Source organism: Siniperca chuatsi, linkage group LG5 (genome assembly GCF_020085105.1).
Source record: "Siniperca chuatsi isolate FFG_IHB_CAS linkage group LG5, ASM2008510v1, whole genome shotgun sequence".
NCBI classification, from domain to species: Eukaryota; Metazoa; Chordata; class Actinopteri; order Centrarchiformes; family Sinipercidae; genus Siniperca; species Siniperca chuatsi.
In genome coordinates this window covers 1,512,401-1,531,815 of record NC_058046.1, presented here as the reverse complement: position 1 = coordinate 1,531,815, position 19,415 = coordinate 1,512,401, and the positions used below count along the sequence as shown (strand labels likewise).

Genomic DNA, 19,415 nt, shown 5'->3' with positions numbered 1-19,415 from the left:
CATAACGTTTAAAATGTTTTATGATGTATTTTATGTTTTAATTCTCTGTGTTTGACCATTATTATTGATTATTTTCAGGTTAGACACATTTTTAATATTCGACACACTCGTCGCTTCTTTAACACCAGACTGACATGCTGAAGACTCTTTCACCTCTCCGACACTGTCAGCTCTAAAGGGACAGTTCACCCCAAAATCTACAACACGTTTCTCCTCTCACCTGTGGAGCCGTCGATTGTTCTGCTGCGAGCTGCTGAGTTCTGGAGATATCGGCCGTAGAGATGTCTGCGTTGTTTTTGAATATAATGGCTTGTGGAGCTCAAAGCGCCCAAAAAATCTGAACAGCGACGTCTCTTTGCAGAAATCCTGACCCGGTTGTGAGCAGTTTCATCTAATAATAATAATAATAATAAAACTTTATTTATAGAGCACTTATCAAAACAAAGTACAAAGAGCTTCACAACAAGAGAAATAAAACACCACAGTGAATGATGAAATATAAAGAAATAAAATACATAAAAGCAATAAAATAAGCAGCCAGTTCAGGTAAAATCAGGATCTGCTTTCAGATAAAAATGTGTTTTGAGACGAGACTTAAACGAAGACTCTGACTCAGACAGCCTGATGTCTTCGGGCAGGTTGATCCAGAGCCTCTGGGCCCTGATGGCCAAAGCTCTGTCCCCCTTAGTTTCCATCCTGGACTCAGGAACAGACAGAAGGTGAAGGTTCATAAGGGACTACAAGGTCTAAGATACAGTCTGGAGCCATGAAGAGCCTTAAAAGTCATCAACAAGATCTTAAAGTCGATCCTGAAACCAACAGGGAGCCGATGTAAAGAGGCTGAACCAGGTGTGACGGGGTCGCACCTCTGGGTCCTGGTTTACAGCCGAGTAGCTGAGTCCTGTACAGTCTGCAGTCTGTCACAGTTTTTAGATTAAGACGAGTGAACAGGCTGTTACAGTAATCGTGAGGAGATAAAAGCATGAACAACAGTTTCTGCATCACTAAGATTTAAAATAGATCGGATTTTTGTTTCTGAGGTGATAGAAACATGACTGGACGAGCTCAGTGATAAGTTGCTCAAAACATAAACTGCTGTCAAACAGGACACCGAGGTTTCCTGCAACAGGCTCGACATGTTGCGACAGGTCACCAGCAGGTGGCAGTGTTTGTGTAGTGATGTGTTGGGGCCCAGTAACAAGGATTTCAGTTTTATTTGAGTTGAGCTGAAGAAAAGTTATCGACAGCCAGTGTTTTATGTCAGACAGGCAGTCCTGCAGAGAGCTCGACGGGGAGGTACAGCTGTGGGAACTACTTCCTTTCTACTGACAGTTCTTACACTAGTTATACGGCTGATATCTCCAAAACTCAGCAGCTCACACCAAAACCAACCCAGACGAATTAACGGCTCTGCAGGTGAGAGGAGACATACCTAGTTTGGATTTTGTGGGTGAACTGTCCCTTTATGTTTCAGCCAGTTAGCCATAAATCAAGTATCCATGTAAGTACAGTCTGGCGCGCATACAGAGGCTAGCCCGGACGTGACGTCGCGACGTCTTCGGGCTAGCCCGGACGTGACGCCGCGACGTCTTCGGCTCCGTATCCGCGGTTACTAGGCAACGGGTAGTTTTGCATTTTGGCTAACTAACCAGCTAGCCCGGTAAGCTCGCGATTAGGCAGGTTTTAAACTACTAAAACCTCCCGGATGGCCGCTTCTCTGATAGACCCGACCCGGGCTCCGGTGGCCTTCGGGCAGCGGGCCGTTCCGCAGCTGTTCGAGGAGCTGCAGCAGCCGGAGGCGGGCAGGAGGCTGCGGGCTCTGGCTTCACTCTGCGACCTGATGCACGACCCGGAGCGGCTCTACCAGGCTGTTAACGGGGGTAACACACCGCTGTAGTCCGCTGTAAAGATGCGTGTCCCCCGTTCAATTAACATAACTATAGCACGGGCAGCATGCCAGCCTTTAGCCTAATTAAAGGTGGGAGAAGGTCTTGAAGTAAAAGTACTAATACCACAGTGTAGAAGTGAAAGTACAAAAGTATCAGCATCAAAATACACTTAAAGTACCAAAAGTAAAAGTACTCATTATGCAGAATGGCTCATTTCAGAATAATATACAGTGGTGTGCATTTTTTTTTTTTGCATGTTTGTCACTTAAATGTTTCAGATCATCAAACAAATTTAAATATTAGTCAAAGATAACACAAGTAAACACAAAATGCAGTTTTTAATCAGAATCAGAAATCCTTTATTGATCCCGAAGGGAAACTCTTTGTTACAGCAGCTCGTCTTTACGTCAGTGCACACAGGAGGAAGTATAATATAATACTATAAAACTATAAAACTATAAAACAGGTCAGAAAATAAATTAAGTACCAGGTGAGTTTACCAGTTGATGATGATAATACAGTATAATAATATGTAATGTAATAATATACAGTAAGTAATAAGTAGTAGTGCAACAGCAGTAATGGAGGTGTGAATAATAAATAGGAAAACCTAAATATTGCACAGGATGACGGTTGAAATGAAGGTTGTTATTATTAAAGAAGAACAAAATGAAGACTTTGGAGCGGCCTAGTCAAAGTCCCTGACCTGAATCCTATTGAGATGCTGTGGCATGACCTTAAAAAGGCCGTTCATGCTTGAAAACCCTCCAGTGTGGCTGAATTACAACAATTCTGCAAAGATGAGTGGGCCAAAACTCCTCCACAGCGCTGTAAAAGACTCATTGCAAGTTATCGCAAACGCTTGATTGCAGTTGTTGCTGCTAAGGGTGGAGCAACCAGTTATTAGGTTTAGGGGGCAATCACTTTTTCACACAGGGCCACGTAGGTTTGAATTTTGTATTCACTAATAACAACCTTCATTTAAAAGCTGCATTTTGTGTTTACTTGTGTTATCTTTGGCTGATATTTAAATTTGTCTGATGATCTGAAACGTGTGACAAACATGCAAAAAAATAAGAAATCAGGAAGCGAGCGAACACTTTTGCACGCCACTGTAAATATGTACGTGGTCCGCTGTAAAGATGCGTCTCCCCCGTTCAATTAACATAACTATAACACGGGCAGCATGCCAGCCTTTAGCCTAATTAGTTTTCAGATACAGATTTTATATAAACAAGTCAGTGTCCAGTTGGGGCTCCTGTCCAGAGATGTCACATATATAATAGGATCAGTCACAGGGGACATTTTACTGCTGGTTCTTCTGTACCCCCCACTTTACTGGGGACAATACATCGTATGAAATGCAGACATGGTAAAGGGAGGGAAACGTCCGCTTCAGTCGGAGGAATAAGAAAGAGCACAGTAACTCCACTTACAGAGCGCTGACATGTTGTTCTTCCTCTGCTGCAGGCTTCCTGGAGCAGCTGAAGGTTTTGTTTAAGGACGAAGATCCAGCAGTCAGAACAAAAACCTGCGAGCTGCTTCACGCGCTTACCGGCCACAGCGTCGGCAGGTAAAGAGACGGGAGACAGGAGACAGGAGACAGACAGGAGGGAGAAACGAGACAGACAGGAGACAGACAGACAGGAGGGAGAAACGAGACAGACAGGAGACAGACAGACAGGAGGGAGAGAGAAGAAAAACAGACAGACAGGAGACAGACTGACAGGAGACAGACAGGAGGGAGAGAGAAGACAGACAGACAGACAGACAGACAGACAGACAGGAGACAGACAGACAGGAGGGAGAAACGAGACAGACAGGAGACAGACAGACAGGAGACAGACAGACAGGGAGAGAGAAGAAAGACAGACAGACAGACAGGAGACAGACAGACAGGAGGGAGAAACGAGACAGACAGGAGACAGACAGACAGGAGACAGACAGGAGGGAGAGAGAAGAAAGACAGACAGACAGACAGGAGACAGACAGACAGGAGGGAGAAACGAGACAGACAGGAGACAGACAGGAGGGAGAGAGAAGAAAGACAGACAGACAGACAGACAGGAGGGAGAAACGAGACAGACAGGAGGGAGAAACGAGACAGACAGGAGACAGACAGGAGGGAGAGAGAAGAAAGACAGACAGACAGACAGACAGACAGGGGACAGAAGAAAACAGCTGCTCGCTGTAGTTTTTATCAGACCAACAGGAGGAAACAGAGCATCTGTTGGGGACTATTTCCAGCGGCGGATGAATCCACATGTGGTGCTGTAGTGAGTGTTTGGGGCAGCAGGACGGTGTGTGTGGGGCGGAGGCAGAATAAACTACAGTGTGTGCGTTCACACACACACCTGTTAGCAGAGACGTTCACTGCTGGTTTGAGTCCGTGCATCTGATTAGTCCTTACTGTACTCTGTGATGTCGCCAGCAGGTGGCGCTGTAACACAGCGGTGAACCTGAAGCGTCGGTTCCTCCGGCAGCTGCAGCAAATGTTTAGTCTCTCAGTGAATCTCTACCTTCGGACGGCGAGAAGAGAAACCACATGATGGACGATGGGAAGTTAAAACGCTGTTGGGTTCATTGGTGTGTGTGTTGTCTCCTCCTGCAGACAGGCCCTGCTCTCCTCCTCCCTCCTCCCCCCTCTCTCCGAGCTGCTGGACGACGACTCGTCCTCCTGCAGGAGGAACGTCCACCGAGTGCTGAACCGCCTCACTCTGCTGCCTGCAGGTACTCGCTCCACCTTCGAGTCAACGCCCGTCATTACGTTTCCGTCTCTGTTCTGTTTGCGTTCGGGAGCCGCGATTCAGTTTGGTGACAAAAAAACCAGCAATGTCAAACTCTCATTCTACTTTCTTCTTCTTCTGCTCCCTTTCAGGGGTCGCCACAGCGAATCACGTGCCTCCATCTAACCCTGTCCTCTGCGTCCTCTTCACTCGCACCAGTTAGCTTCATGTCCTCTCTCACTACATCCATAAACCTCCTCTCTGGTCTTCCTCTAGACCTCCTGCCTGGCAGCTCCAGCCTCAGCATCCTTCTACCAATATATTCACAGTCTCTCCTCTGAACACGTCCAAACCACCTCGATCTGTCCTCTCTGACTTTATCTCCTAAACATCTAACATGAGCTGTCCCTCTGATGTCCTCGTTCCTGATCCTGTCCGTCCCTGTCCCTCCCAAAGAGAACCTCAGCATCTTCAGCTCTGCTGCCTCCAGCTCTGCCTCTTGTCTTTCCTTCAGCGCCGCTGTCTCTAAGCTGTCCAACATCGCTGGTCTCACCGCCGTCTCCAACACCTTTCCTTTCATTCCTGCTGAGACTCTTTTATCACACAACACACCTGACACTTTCCTCCACCCGCTCCAACCTGCTCGCACTCGCCTCTTCACCTCTTCTCCACAGTCTCCATCACTCTGAACCGTTGACCCTAAGTACTTAAAGTCCTGCACCTTCTTCACCTCTGCTCCCTGTGACCTCACCGTCCCACCTGGGTCCAAGGGGGCACAAGCCAGAGTCTTCTTGTGCCAGTCCCAAGTCTGGATAAACGCAGAGGGTTGTGTCGGGAAGGGCATCCGACGTAAAACACACGGCAAATTAAAAATGCGAATCGTCAAACTCTCGTTCTACTAAAAGAGGAAAAAGAGAAGAAGAAGAACAGAAGTATTATTTCTATTATTTCACTAAATATATTAATGCAATCAACACTGAAGACTTCACACTGTTTCCATTAAATTAAAGAAATAAATGAAACTATTTCCTTTTTGTAAACGTGTTAGTCTGAACGGTGTCGCGCTCACACTCAGGAGAAGTATTAGTTTTGATTATTTCTGTAGTAGCAGTAAAACTAGCAGCGACGGTAAAAGTTTCCACTTTTTCACTCCTACATGAAGAGGATTCAGTTCAATAACTGCAACTCAAAGAATTTCATAAAACAAAATCCACGGCACTGAATCAGCTTCGTTTATAATCAATACACTGTTGCAGCGAATTCATGGTTTCGCTCAGCATGTGATCAATTAAACGATGATTCCAGTGTATTTCAGTTTGGGTCTCATTCTGGTTAGTTTTGTAAAACCATTTCTATCGGAAATAATAACCTCGCAACTCATTAATAGAAAAAAAATATAGAAGAAGAAGAAGAAGAAGAAACACGAGCAGTCAGGCGATCGGACAGATCAGAAACAAAGCAACAGTTTCTCCAGATTATCTAAACGCTTTATTTGGAGGTCAAACTCAGAGTGAGCACAGCTGAAATGTCTCTAATGAACTCACTGAAAAGGAAAACCCGTAACACTGCACCAGTACTGATGTCTCTGCATTGGCTTCACGCAGGAGCGGATTTTTAAAATCCTCCTTCTTACCTGCGAGGCTTTAAAACCTTATTTCTCCATCACGTCCTCTAGGTTCCCTTGATGCCGCTCAGCTAACTATTCCTCGATTCAATAAGAACTCTCTTGCCGGGCGAGCTCCACATCCGGGAGGCGAGCTCTGTGGATTCTTTCAAATCCAGGCTGGAAACACTTCTTCTTTCTCTTAATTTCACCGTCTGGAACCCAAATCGCTGACGAAGAGCTGCCCTGCTGCGGTTATACGATCTCTGTTTTTAAAATGACTAACCTAAACTTTGCTGTCACATTAACAGTATACCTGTGCATGTGTGTGTGTGTACTTTTACACGTAATGTCGTGTGTTTTCTTTTCTGTTGTTATTTGCTGTTTGTACAGAGACTCTCTGGGTGATGTGCACTTTAAATAAACTGAAGTTGAGTTGAATTATATCGTCATGCTGCAGGTGCAGAGGCTCTCCTTGCTCTGGTTCCTAAACTGATGCTGAAGCTCAGACAGGAGGAGGAAGAGGAGGAGGAGGAGGAGGAGGAGGAGGAGGTGCAGGTGCTGCTCCTCTCCACCCTCAGCCGCTGCTCCAGGCTGGACGCTCTGCCGGCTCTGGCCTCTGACGGTGTCTCGCTGCTGGGCCGCAAACTCTCCCACCGCTCCCCGAACATCCGCAGGGAGGCGGCTGCAGCCATGATGGCCCTCAGGTTAAACACCAGGCTCCGTTTTATAGAGTAGGGAAGTGTGCAGCGTCATATGCTGCCGCAGCACTGTCACTTCAACTGACACTTCAACTCCTTTCAGTGCTTAAACTTGCCCATAAACTCACACTTCAATTCTTATGCCTAAACTGAAACTTCAGAACTCCTCTCAGTGTTTCCACTTCAGCAAACACTTCAGCTTCTTTCGGGATGTTCACTTCAACCTCACTCAGCTCTTACATGTAAACTCACACTTAAACTGCAACTCAGCTCATCTCATCTCCTTTCAGCACTTCAACAAACATTTAAACTCCTTTTAGTACTTAAGCTTCAGCTAATACTTCAACTCCTTTCAACCGTTTGCTTCGACCTCACTCAGTGCCACTGCTTTCGGTGTTTGTTTGTTTGTCGTTCTGGTCGCCGTCTGCTGGCCTCAGTGTTTGCGAGGACGGGAAGCAGCAGGTGTGTGAGGAGGCGGTGCTTCCCGTCGTGGTCGATCTGCTGCAGGACGAAGACATCGAGGTTCAGGCCAACGCTGCAGGAGTCGTCATGTACACTGTGATCATCACCACAGGTACAAACGCGCACCTGTTTCAGGCTCACGGCAGCATTTGTGGAGCTCAAAGTTTGAAAAGTAGAGTACTGAGCTGAAGTTTCTGTCTCTGTCAAAGTGTAATCTTGCAGAGTTTGAAGCTCTGTGATTGGATGTTTGTTAGTGAAATGCACCCTGGGAGTCGTAGGCTTCTTGTAGCTTTGACATTTTATCAAAGAACCAGATATTTTTTTGTTCTGATGATTAAACCAGGAGAGTTTGTCTGAACCTTAAACGCATCATGTGACTTCTCCTGATCTATCAGGTTTTCTACAGAACAACTGAAACAGAGACGTTAAGGTGCGGAGTCTGACCGAATCTCCTTCTCCTGCAGGTAAGCAGCAGTGTCTGGATCTGAACGTCGTCCCCGTCCTCCTCGACCTGGTGTCTAAGAGCAAAGAGGAGGAGGAAGAGAAGGATAAGGAGAGGAAGGGCAGGAGAAAGTCCCTCATCATGTACTCCCTGCGAGCTCTGACCGCGCTGGCCGAAGCTCCACACTGCCGCCTCCTCCTGCTGGAGCAGCTCCCCCTGCTGGTGAGGAGGAGCGAGGCTGCAGAGGAGGACCGGGACATCCGGCGGGCCGCTCAGACCGCCGTCAGGGTCGTCACCTGGACTCCCTGAGACACCGATGACCTCTGACCTCCAGAACAGACCTGCTGGGTTAGCCTCAACTGATAAGATAACAAATAAAATAATGAATTATATTTATTATTATTAATTAGTTACATATTACATGATATGCACAAAGAGATAATTGTGCGTCATCATCATGCAAATATTCACGATTCATTTGTTCTCTAAATGGGGTGACTAGCATCTAATGAATGTTTTATATTTTTGAATTTGCTTGTACTTGACACTGCGGGAGTATTACCTTCAGGCCTGCACGATACGAGGAAAATCTGCGACGTGCGATAACTTTGTTCAATATTGCGATGACGATTTTAAACATAACAAAATATTGTTTCTAGAGCAGCAACAGCAAAGTCACTATCCAAACTCAGTAATATCTCGCTGGAAACAAATCTAAAATGTCAATAAAATAAAACATATACACCAAAATACTGAGTGAGGTTTAGAAAGAATGAAGAACTCAGACATCAGCCAGCATCAGTCCTTCCTCCTGTCCTCTGTCCTCCTCCCTCTGCTGCTGCTGTGACTCACCGCAGGTAAGTTACCTGGCAGAGGGGGCTGGTTTGTCTCGGCCAGCAGGAAGTTTACAAGAATTTGCCAAATTTTAAGATTCGTGGCAAACTAAGCTAAACAGTTAGACTACGCACATACTTACTGTAGTTTTAGCTTGTTTGTAACAATTCGCTATTAGCCGAGCTAGCGCGCTGTGGTTGTGTAAAACACGAGAGACTGCAGACAGAGCAGATTCAAATATCGCTTTCTACACGTTCATGATTGTTGAACAGGTGTTTCGGCTGTTTACTCGCGTAGGTTTTATTGCAGCTCGAGCGATCTTCGAGTCTTCCTTCACCGTGAGCAGGGCTGAGGCTAATAAACACCGCGGTCTTTAACCCCGGGGCCCGTTTAATACCGGGTTTCAGTACTCATTCCTAAACTGAATGATTTTACTTATTCATCGTGTTTCGGGCAGTCTTTTGCGATGTGTTTATCGCGCATGTTCATATCGCGATGGCGATGAAAATACGACTTATCGGTCAGCACTAATTACATCCAGCACACGAAGTGCAGTAAAGACTGAACTAGAGCCGAAACTATTAACAGAAAATGAGTCGCATCGTTTGCTTAAGTTTTTAAGCGAAAATGCCAAATATTCACTGGCTGCGGCCTCCGTTCTGGTTCCAAATGTCAATATTTTCTTAGTTTTGTATAATAATAAAACCGAAACTTCAGCGCGAACTGGGACGGACATTTTTCACTATTTGCTGACAATTTTTAGATCAAACGATGAATCGATTAATTCACTTCAATTCAATTTTATTTATATAGCGCTAATTCATAACAGAAGTTATCTAATATTAATGTTATTTACAGAGACCCAAGTAATCCCACCATGAGCGAGCACTTGGCCACAGCGGCAAGGAAAGACTTTCTTTTAAGAGGCAGAAACCTCGAGGTTTCGGCCAAACGCCGCTGCCGGTTGGGTTGAGTTAATCAAGAAAATAATCAGTAGATTAATCAATAAGCAAAACAATCGTTAGTTGCAGGCCCACCTGAAACCAAAAGGTTTCCTGTTTTCTGGTGCAGAAAATGAAGACGCAGGGCGTGATGCGTGTTGCTTACTTCCTGAGGAATTCTCCTCTGTGCTCAAAGTTCGCTGATGAATTGATTAGGCAGTTTTTTTTGGTTGAAAATGTTGAAAAATGTGGATCTTTAACAACAATAACAGCAGCGAAGCAGTTTTTTTTTTTACTTGTTTCGCTTTATGTTGTTTCCTTCTTCAAACTCCTGTAGATCACAAATACTCACACCAATTATTATTATTATTATTATTTGTATTTTTTTTTTTTTTAGAATAAGAAATAACACAAACTTAAAGGTGCTATTGATAACATTGATAACATCCAGCCACTAGATGGCGCACTCCCCCTTCCCATTACGTCACTCTTTCACACTGTGTAGGTTTGGATTGTGTTTTCCCCTTAATAATAATAATAACCTTCATTTAAAAACTGCATTTTGTGTTTACTTGTGTTATCTTTGACTAATATTTAAATTTGTTTGATGATCTGAAACATTTAAGTATGACAAACATGCAAAAAAATAAGAAATCAGGAAGAGGGCGAACACTTTTTCACACCGCTGTATACGGTCCGCTGTAAAGATGCGTCTCCCCCGTTCAATTAACATAACTATAACACGGGCAGCATGCCAGCCTTTAGCCTAATTAGTTTTCAGATACAGATTTTATATAAACAAGTCAGTGTCCAGTTGGGACTCCTGTCCAGAGATGTCACATATACACGGAAAGTATTCAGACCCCTTTAAATTTTTCACTCTTTGTTTCATTGCAGCCATTTGCTAAAATGAAATGTTTTGAAATTTTTGCAAATTTATTAAAAAAAGAAAAACTGAAATATCACATGTCATAAGTGTTCAGACCCTTTGCTCAGTGTTGAGCAGACGCACCCTTTGTGCGACAAACATGCAAAAAAGTGAAATCTGACTCCAACATCACCAGGACCTGCGGAGGCCTCTCAGAGACCCCAGCGGGGGCCACAGACCTCAGTGTGAGCTCCCCTGAGCACAGTCACCTCCAGCACTGTGTTTGTCCTGAATAGAGTTTCCTCTCTGACCTGCCGCTCTGAATGCAGCTGCTCTCCAGTCACATTAAGGCCACCAGCTCCGCAGCAGATACATGAATGGACCTCCTTTGTCACCGCCCGACGGCCCCGGGCGCCGACGTGACGAGGGAGACGGGGAAACACCATCTGCAACACCGCAGCAGGAAGCAGAGGTACCTGAGTTTAGTTTGAGGAATATATAAAGATGTTTTTCTACAAAAATACAAAAAAGTTTACGGTTGTTTCCGAACAAGAACTTTGTCTAAAACTGTCAAAATGATAAAAGAAATAAGTCAAGACAAGATTAACTAACATCATAATGTGGTAATTTTATGATGTTAGTTAATGCGGTCGTTTTGCGTTTCTTTGTGGTCGTTTTGCGTCTCTTTGTGGTCGTTTTGCTTCCCTTTGCGGTCGTTTTGCGTTTCTTTGTGGTCGTTTTGCGTCTCTTTGTGGTCGTTTAGCGTCTCTTTGCGGTCGTTTTGTGTCTCTTTGCGGTCGTTTTGCTTCTCTTTGCGGTCGTTTTGCTTCCCTTTGCGGTCGTTTTGCTTCCCTTTGAGGTTGTTTTGTGTCTCTTTGTGGTCGTTTAGCGTCTCTTTGTGGTCGTTTTGCGTTTCTTTGCGGTCGTTTTGCGTTTCTTTGCGGTCGTTTTGCGTCTCTTTGCGGTCGTTTTGCGTCTCTTTGCGGTCGTTTTGCTTCCCTTTGCGGTCGTTTTGCGTCTCTTTGAGGTTGTTTTGTGTCTCTTTGTGGTCGTTTTGTGTCTCTTTGCGGTCGTTTTGTGTCTCTTTGCGGTCGTTTTGCGTCTCTTTGCGGTCGTTTTGCGTCTCTTTGTGGTCGTTTTAGCGTCTCTTTGTGGTCGTTTAGCGTCTCTTTGTGGTCGTTTTGCGTTTCTTTGCGGTCGTTTTGCGTCTCTTTGTGGTCGTTTTGCGTCTCTTTGCGGTCGTTTTGCTTCCTTTGCGGTCATTTTGTGTTTCTTTGTGGTCGTTTTGCTTCTCTTTGTGGTCGTTTTGCTTCCCTTTGTGGTCGTTTTGCTTCCCTTTGTGGTCGTTTTGCTTCTCTTTGCGGTCGTTTTGTGTCTCTTTGTGGTTGTTTTGCGTCTCTTTGCGGTTGTTTTGCGTCTGTAGTTGTTTTTTGTATCTTTGCGGTCGTTTTGCGTCTCTTTGCGGTTGTTTTGCGTCTGTAGTCGGTTTTTTGTATCTTTGCGGTTGTTTTTTGTGTCTTTGTAGTCAGTCACTTCAAACAGAGGCTCTGGGCCTGTGCTCAGTAATCCTTCCTGTGGTTTAAAATGTTTTTCTTTGTATGTGTTTCAGACAAACAACAACAATAACCCTGATAATTGAACAGAAAAGTCGACTTATAAAATATTATAGAAATATTATGTGAATATTAATCAAATTGATGTGGTCAGAAGGCACACACACACTGTTATTATCGCTGTCATGTTTAACCCCCCCGCTGCTGCAAATGGACTGGTCGAGAGAGAGAGACTGCTGCTGTCACGCGCACGCGCACGCGCTCGGACTATATTTGGGACTGAGCGCAGTGAGAAACAGTTGATGACGGAGCTGCTGGATGTTTCTGACAAACACCGGTAACAACTGACACAGGTAAGGTCCACCTTCTGCTGTGTGTCTGTGTGTGTCACCTGTAATAATCCTGCGGGTTAATTACCTGCAATAACGGAAGTCCTTAAGTAGAATATCATAGAAATATTACAGCCTGTTTATCCAGAGCAGCCTGTGTTTTCATACATGTATGTTAAATAAAATAGCAGTCTAACATGCGCATCATAGAAAACACACTCTCGGATTATTATAATATATTATTTTTTGGAATATTCTGGATCTGCAGGCCTGTTTCCGATGTTCTGCTGTCCAGAAAAACTGCGAAGTGAAGTTTGGATTAAAATAGTCTGATGCAAACACAATAGAGATATCACAGGATTAATATAAAGATATTGAATAAAATGCCGTTGTTTTTAGCGGGACTTTGGCGCGGCTCTCTCCCCGGCTCTGGTCGATCTTGTCCGGCGGCAGCCAGCGCTGTGTCACGCCGGGCTGCGGTGCGCCGCAGCGGGGCAGGGACGCTCCGACGTCCCCCTTCCCTCCCTCCTGCAGGCGTCTCGCTCTTTCCGTGTTACCTTTAAGAACATATAAAAGCACACAGTGTGTATTTATCAGATGCAGTCAGATATGAATCAGCTGCTGTGTGGTGCTCAGAAGTTATGTAAGAGGCTGCTGGACAGTGAGCACGCCGCGGAGCAGAGGAGGGATGGAGGGGGGATTAAGAAGGAGAGGATGGCTTTATGTAACACCCCCCCTCCGCATCCAGCATCACAACATCTGCCGGATGACAGTCCTGTGATATCTCCTTTTAAATATTAAATAAATATTTAAATATTCCTGTAATATTACAGGATAACACCTGTGATATCTATAATATCTTTACAATAATAATACAAACAGGGACTATCTGCCTGTCTGCCCAGGTCTTATCATTTCCAACAGAGGTTTATAAACTTGTATTTCATAATAAGTTCACAGTGCTGACATTATGTTGCTCGAGCAGGAAGATAAATATGTTTAAACCTTATATATTTATAAATGCACCTTTTATTTACAGCAAACGTCCTGTAAAAGTCTCTTTTTACAGTCAGAAATCATGTCAGAGTGACTTTTTAAAGTTATTGTTAATATTTTATAACTATTGGATGGCGTTCATGCTCCCCTCCGGATGAACTGTAGTGACTTTGCTGATCCTCTGACTTCCCATCTAGCGCCACCATCAGGTCAGGTTGTTTTTACTGCTAGCTGGATTAACTAAGGTGGTGAACGTGGCAGACATTATTCCTGCTAAATGTCAGCATGTTAGCATGCTGCTGTTAGCATTTAGCTCATAGCACTGCTGTGGCTAAGTCCAGCCTAGCATGGCTGTAAACCCTGAGCGTTGTTTCGAAGGAGAGAACGTGTGATGCAGAGAGCAGACGTCCACAGTTACAATGCTTCTGAGCCTGATGAGGAGGAGGAGGAGGAGGAGGTTTGGGCTGAAGATGGTTTCTGTTCATGTGGACAAATCCGTAAAAACTCAGCAGAGACGTGGGAGAGAGGCGTCGTCATGGAAACACTGAACATCTGAGACTCTCTGCTCATGGATGTGATGCGAATCGTTTTAGTTTTAAAATGCAACTTTTGAATCTCTGGCTGAGGTCAGAGGTCAGAGGTCAGAGGTCACGGCCCTCGGAGAGAAGTGCGAATGTGACAAACAGCTGTAACAGGCAGACTGATGACTCCGTCCTATTGAACCTACTGTAGCTGTGAATAATGGGTCTCCGGTCCTGTGTGTGTGTGTGTGTGTGTGTGTGTGTGTGTGTGTGTGTGTGTGTGTGTGACAGACTGTGCTGCAGTTAAAATCTCTTCGTATAGACGATTTTATTTTCCTCCAAACACAGAATCTCAGACATTACGGGATGTAAAGTTTTGTTCCATGTATGTGAAATACTGTAAACATTTAATAAGGTGGAGGAAGCACTCAGACCCGTTACTGCAGGAAAAGTACTAACACATTTTCATTTCTTTATTATTATACACACATAAAGGAATATATATATATATATACTTTATATACTGTATCATACAGTCTTAGGGCTGGTAAGGACAGTGATGGAGGAAGTACTCAGGTCCGTTACTGCAGTAAAAGCACTAACACACTGCTTAAAACACTCTGCTGCAGTGAAAGTGTGAGAGTGTAATCAGGACAAAGTCCTTAAAGCATTAAAGCAGTGCAGCGTCCCTGTGGCTGCTGTGCTGTTATATATTCTATCATCAGGTTATTATTCCTCGTGCATTAATGTAAAGCAGGATGTTGCTGCTGCAGCTGGTGGAGCTGGAGCTCATGTTGAACCGGTTTGTATCGGACTGCAGCTGATGATGCTTTTCATTCTGGATCCATCTGCGATTCTTTTCTCCGTCGATCCGCTTTAAAACTGGTGAAAACGGTGACGCCCCACGACGACCCAGAGCCCAAAGCGACGCCTTCAGCGTGTCGTCGTGTCCGACCGACAGTCCGAAGCTCGACGTTATTAACAAACATCACAGTTATTACAGTCGTTCAGAGGAAAAGCAGCAGATCTGCACATCTGAGCAGCTGCAGCCAGGAAGGGATTTACAGGAGAAACGACTTCAAACATCAAAACAGCTGCTGATTCATTTCCTGTCAATCGACTAATCGATTAGTCGTTTCAGCTGAACTTGTGTAAACTGTTGGGGAGTTTGATTTATAACAAAACATCAGATTTTATAAACTCTTCATGTGTTTTGTGTAAAAATCTGAATCTGTAAAGTAACTGAAGCCGTCAGATAAACGTGGTGAAGTGAAAAGTGTAATATTTCAGTAGAAGAAGAAAGTTTCAGTTTTCATTTTCAAGAAAAGACTCAAGTAAAGTACAAGTACCTCAAAATTATACCTGAGTAAATGTACTTAGTTACTTTCCACCTCTGCATTTATGATATAATAATATTTATATGGCGTCTTTTTCCAACTGGTCATAATTTTAAAAAGCAGCCTGTTTTCCTGTTTGATTTGATTAATGTTTGGCTTGTTCATCACTGTTTGGTGCTGAGCTGCTGTAGTTTACACCTGGATCGCCGCCAGCTGCGGAGGCTTTCACAGCACCGTTATGGCAAAGAGTCACGAGGTACGTTGTTGAAACAGAAACCGCTTGCAGTGATGGATAAAATGTCAGCGAGCGCTTCTGCAAACCCCGGTCCAGGCTTGGTTCTCATCGGTGGCGTCCTGTACTCGTACAGTCCCTGAACGCCTCAGCGCTGCGTGGGCTCTCTCCTCTATTTCTGGACACATGAGTCATCTTCACTCACGTTATACAATAGAAACTTTGCTCCGCCGAGACTCTACTGCAGCGGAAATAGACAAACAGGAGTGGGGCTCTGATTCTGTTGGGAGGTTGCCGGTTTGAATCCCTCGTCAGTGAGTTCAGCTTAGTCCGGCTCTCTTCGGGTTACCTGGCCTGAGTAAATTTACTCAAGTACTTAAGTATAATTCTAAGGTATTTGTACTTTACTTGAGTATTTAAATTTTAAGCTTCTTTATACTTTGACTCCACTACTTTTAGATGCTGCTTGCACGTTAATGCATCAATAATAATAAGTATAACATATAAAAACGAGTAATGTAATGAGTACTTAAGGTAAGGAATGCAGGACTTTTACTTGTAACAGAGTATTTTTAAATTGTGGCATTGCTACTTTTACTTAAGTAAAAGATCTGAATACTTCACTGGTGATTCTGGTAACATGAAGCTGGAAATCAACTGGCAACATCAACAGATCAGGACTAGTAACACGGTGGTGTCATGGTTTTGGGTTTGTGTTCAGTCATTTCCTGTTTTATTTTGAAAAACTCTCCTTCCCTCTCTCTCGTGTCTTTTAGTTTTGCTTCCTGTCGTTGATTGTTTTCGCCTGTGTCTCGTTGTCTCCCCTCGCTGTGTGTATTTAGTCTGCGTCTTCCTTTGTTCTGTGTCAGATCGTCGTCGTACTTTGTGTCGGACGTCCCGCCCGTTGTTGTTTCCGGTGCATGCGTGTCATTGTACAGTGTTTGTTCACCTGGACTTCTGTTTTTCGGACTTGGGGTTGTTGGCCTGCTCCTCGCAGATTTGTTGCCTGTGATTATTGGACTGTTGTTCCCTGGCTTTGCTCTCTGCCTGCCGGACGTCCACGAAAGCCTTTTGTCTTATCAAATCATTGAACTGTACCTGCTCTGCCTCGGTGTCTGCATTTGGGTCCAAAACCTTGTTTCTCCTGCTACCTGCTTGACAAACGTCAACAGGCGGTCCGGCTGTTCGTCTGACACCTCCTCAGTGGTTCCCAACCCCCGGGCAGCAGGCCTGTATTGGGCCGCGAAACATTTCCAGTCGGGCCGTGAAGAAATATGATTCTACAAAAAAAAAGCTGAATGATAATTACATGAGTTTAAAGTTATTTGTGTGGTAATTAACTTGGCAGAGATGTCCCGACACGATCTGAACATGTTTGAATGGGTAAAATGGGTAAATCGGTAAAATAAAGCAGATAAAAATGTGACCCTCTCGTTACTGACCGCTGGTCTGTTGACCTCTGGTGTCGCAGCGCTGCTTTAACACAGCCTCCAGTTCAGCATTTCACTGCGTATGAGCGTGAAAATTACTGCGAATGTGAAAGATTATTTGAGAGAGTGGCAAAATACAGATTCGCTCTAACGCTGACTAATCTTAAATCTTTTATCTCTTCCTCACGATTAAAGCTCGGCGTAGAAAACATTCAGGAAGCTGCTTCTCACGTTGAGCCGGAGCTGACGTCACTTTCACCGGCTAGTTAACGTCAATTCGGTGAGAAACCAACAGGACGAAAGCAAACTTGTCCGTCCAAAGATCATCTGTGAGGGAAGAAGCTCCGCTCTGAGCGTTTCCGTAGCTCCAACAGAGTGAGACGTCTCAGCTAGTAAAAACCACCAGCTGATCTCACGTTCTCCCAGTTAAACTTTCATATCAGATCAATAATCTAAGCCGATCATATTCATAGTTTTGAATCGGGACCTTCAGCGTCGAGTAGTTGTCAGATTCAGTAACTGCAGCTGTTATTTCAATGTGTCAGATTCATATTTCATCAACATGTCTGCTTTGTATACGTATATTCATCTTTACTCTGTATATCAGAATCAGAAATACTTTATTGATCCCCATCAGTAAAGGCCCTCCTCTCGGCTTTCAGGATGTCTTTGATGTCCTTTGTTACTGAGCATCTCTGGCACGAACTTTTACTGGCGGTTGAATTGAATTCTATCCGATCTAATTTTCAGGGCAGTTGTGTCATTAAGGTAAATATGAGTATCAGATCGGACTCTCAGAGCAGAGACTCAGCTCGGGATCAGGGCCAGACGTCTTCGGGACGTCCCTGTTCTGTGCTGCATCTTTTCTCATAATCAGCAATTAGATATTAAAGTAGGCCGTCTGTCCGTCAACACTCACTTAGCTAATCAATCTGTGTGTCGCGACGTCCTGTATCTCAGTTGTTCTGAACCTTTTTGACTTGTGACTCCTGAAACTGAAGCGATGTGGATTCGCGACCTCGGGTCACAGGTTTAACCAACCAACCAGGTTGTTCTTTGTTTTATTTGAGTACTCTTTTAAAACGATCTAATAATTCACAGTAATTACAGGAAAGTCTAACTTTGGGTTTACAGTTTCAGACCAGTGTGACGCCTCATGTTGCGACGATCTTTGTGTTTCCTTTCCAAGCTTCCCCAATCCTTCTCTGCTTCCCGAGTCAAGTCAGTTTTATTTATACAGCCCGATATCACAAATCAAGGGGCTTTACAGTCCGTACAGCAGACGCCACCCTCTGTCCTTAGAGCCTCGATAAGGAAAAACTGCCCCCCAAAAACAAAACCTTAACAGAGATCATGAAGCTCATGAAGAGCAGCAGAGGAGGGATCCGTCTTCAGGACGGACAGACAGGAAACAGACGTCACGTGGACAATCAGGGTGACAAAATTATAGATTGTAACATATGTGAAGACTATGACTTCATGACGACGTCTCCGCCATGGAGACCTGGACTCCCCAGATTCACAAGACCTCCTCCTCCTTCTTTCCCTACTCCGTTATTTCCTTTCCTGCCGACCCCCAGCCACTGCGTCGGGGGGGGAGGACGGTCTGAAGCAGGACTTCAGATTGTTTCAGACCAGGCGCGATGCACTGAGCAAACTGTTCCTTTGATAACGAGTGTGGATTGAATCCAGTGTGTTGCTGCAGCAGACGGAGGCCTCAGCTCTTATCTCTGAGAGCAGCAGGGGCCGGGGGCTGTTGATGCTGCAGGAATGAGGCCATGGGCAGAGCCAGCGGTGGTGGTGCTGGTGGTGGTGCTGGTGTGTGTGTGGGGGGGGGGTGGTTAAACTGTTGTACTGGGTTGTTTTGGCTGCAGGCGTTCAGGCTCCCATCCACTCTGTCAGTTGATTCTCCACTGCAGGAATTTTAAGTTGAGCGTTTGCTGATATGACAGCCGGGCGAGCTTTATTCAGAACAACACCTTCCTCTCTCCTGTAACATCAGACCAGGATACTGCTGTCACGTGACAAACCTCTCAAAACATCCACATAACGGTAACCTGACCGACCGCAGCTGATCACACCGTCCAGGTGTGTTCCTGGTTATAATGAAACACTAGGAGGAAGCAGGAGAGAAAGAATGAACTTTATTATAATAAACCTTTTCTCTATAGCACAGTTCATGTTTAAAAGGCAACACAGAGTGCTTTACATGAAAGCAAAGAATCATAACATTACAATAAAACAAGGATGTTGGGAAGGAAGGGAGGGAAAGAAGGAATGGGGAAGCTTTTGGAAGGAAACGATAAGATGGGGAAGGAAAGGAGGAGGTTGAATGAAGGATGTAGAGAAAGAAAGAAGGAGTTAAAGAGGTTAAAGAAAGGAAAATGTTGGGAAGGAAAGGAGGAATCGAGACAGAAAAGAGAGAGAAAGGCGAGAAAACGAGGCGCTTAGAAAGGAAAGGAGAAGCTACCAAACAAACATGGCTTCCATGTAACCGCATAATGGCTTACCTGACTTACCTGACCAGGTCCAGGTGTTGTCATCGACACAA

The 19,415-nt window shown here is 44.7% G+C and overlaps 2 protein-coding genes across 6 annotated transcripts in view; both read left to right on the top strand.

The window, feature by feature from the left end:
- Positions 1-1,432: 1,432 nt before the first annotated feature.
- On the top strand, positions 1,433-8,215 carry rsph14 (radial spoke head 14 homolog). Its single transcript, XM_044197515.1, has 6 exons — positions 1,433-1,880; positions 3,360-3,462; positions 4,501-4,619; positions 6,679-6,925; positions 7,357-7,493; positions 7,846-8,215. Exons 1-6 carry the CDS (start codon positions 1,706-1,708, stop codon positions 8,130-8,132), a joined length of 1,068 nt encoding a protein of 355 aa, XP_044053450.1. The 5' UTR covers positions 1,433-1,705; the 3' UTR covers positions 8,133-8,215.
- Positions 8,216-11,967: 3,752 nt separating this feature from the next.
- The window catches only part of LOC122876779 (dematin-like), a 39,927-nt gene continuing 32,479 nt past the window's right edge, over positions 11,968-19,415 (top strand). For 2 of the 5 annotated variants that reach the window (XM_044197502.1, XM_044197503.1), the window contains exon 1: positions 11,997-12,372. The gene's annotated coding sequence lies outside the window, so the exon portion shown is untranslated. Of the gene's footprint in view, positions 12,373-19,415 lie in introns of all 5 variants that reach the window. The other 3 variants (XM_044197507.1, XM_044197506.1, XM_044197501.1) reach the window with 3 other exon arrangements.

Coding starts and splice junctions, on each gene's coding strand:
- rsph14 (XM_044197515.1), top strand. CDS start 1,706: ATGGCCGCTTCTCTGATAGACCCGACCCGGGCTCCGGTGGCCTTCGGG. Junction 1,881..3,359: donor CTACCAGGCTGTTAACGGGG/GTAACACACCGC, acceptor CCTCTGCTGCAG/GCTTCCTGGAGCAGCTGAAG. Junction 3,463..4,500: donor ACCGGCCACAGCGTCGGCAG/GTAAAGAGACGG, acceptor CTCCTCCTGCAG/ACAGGCCCTGCTCTCCTCCT.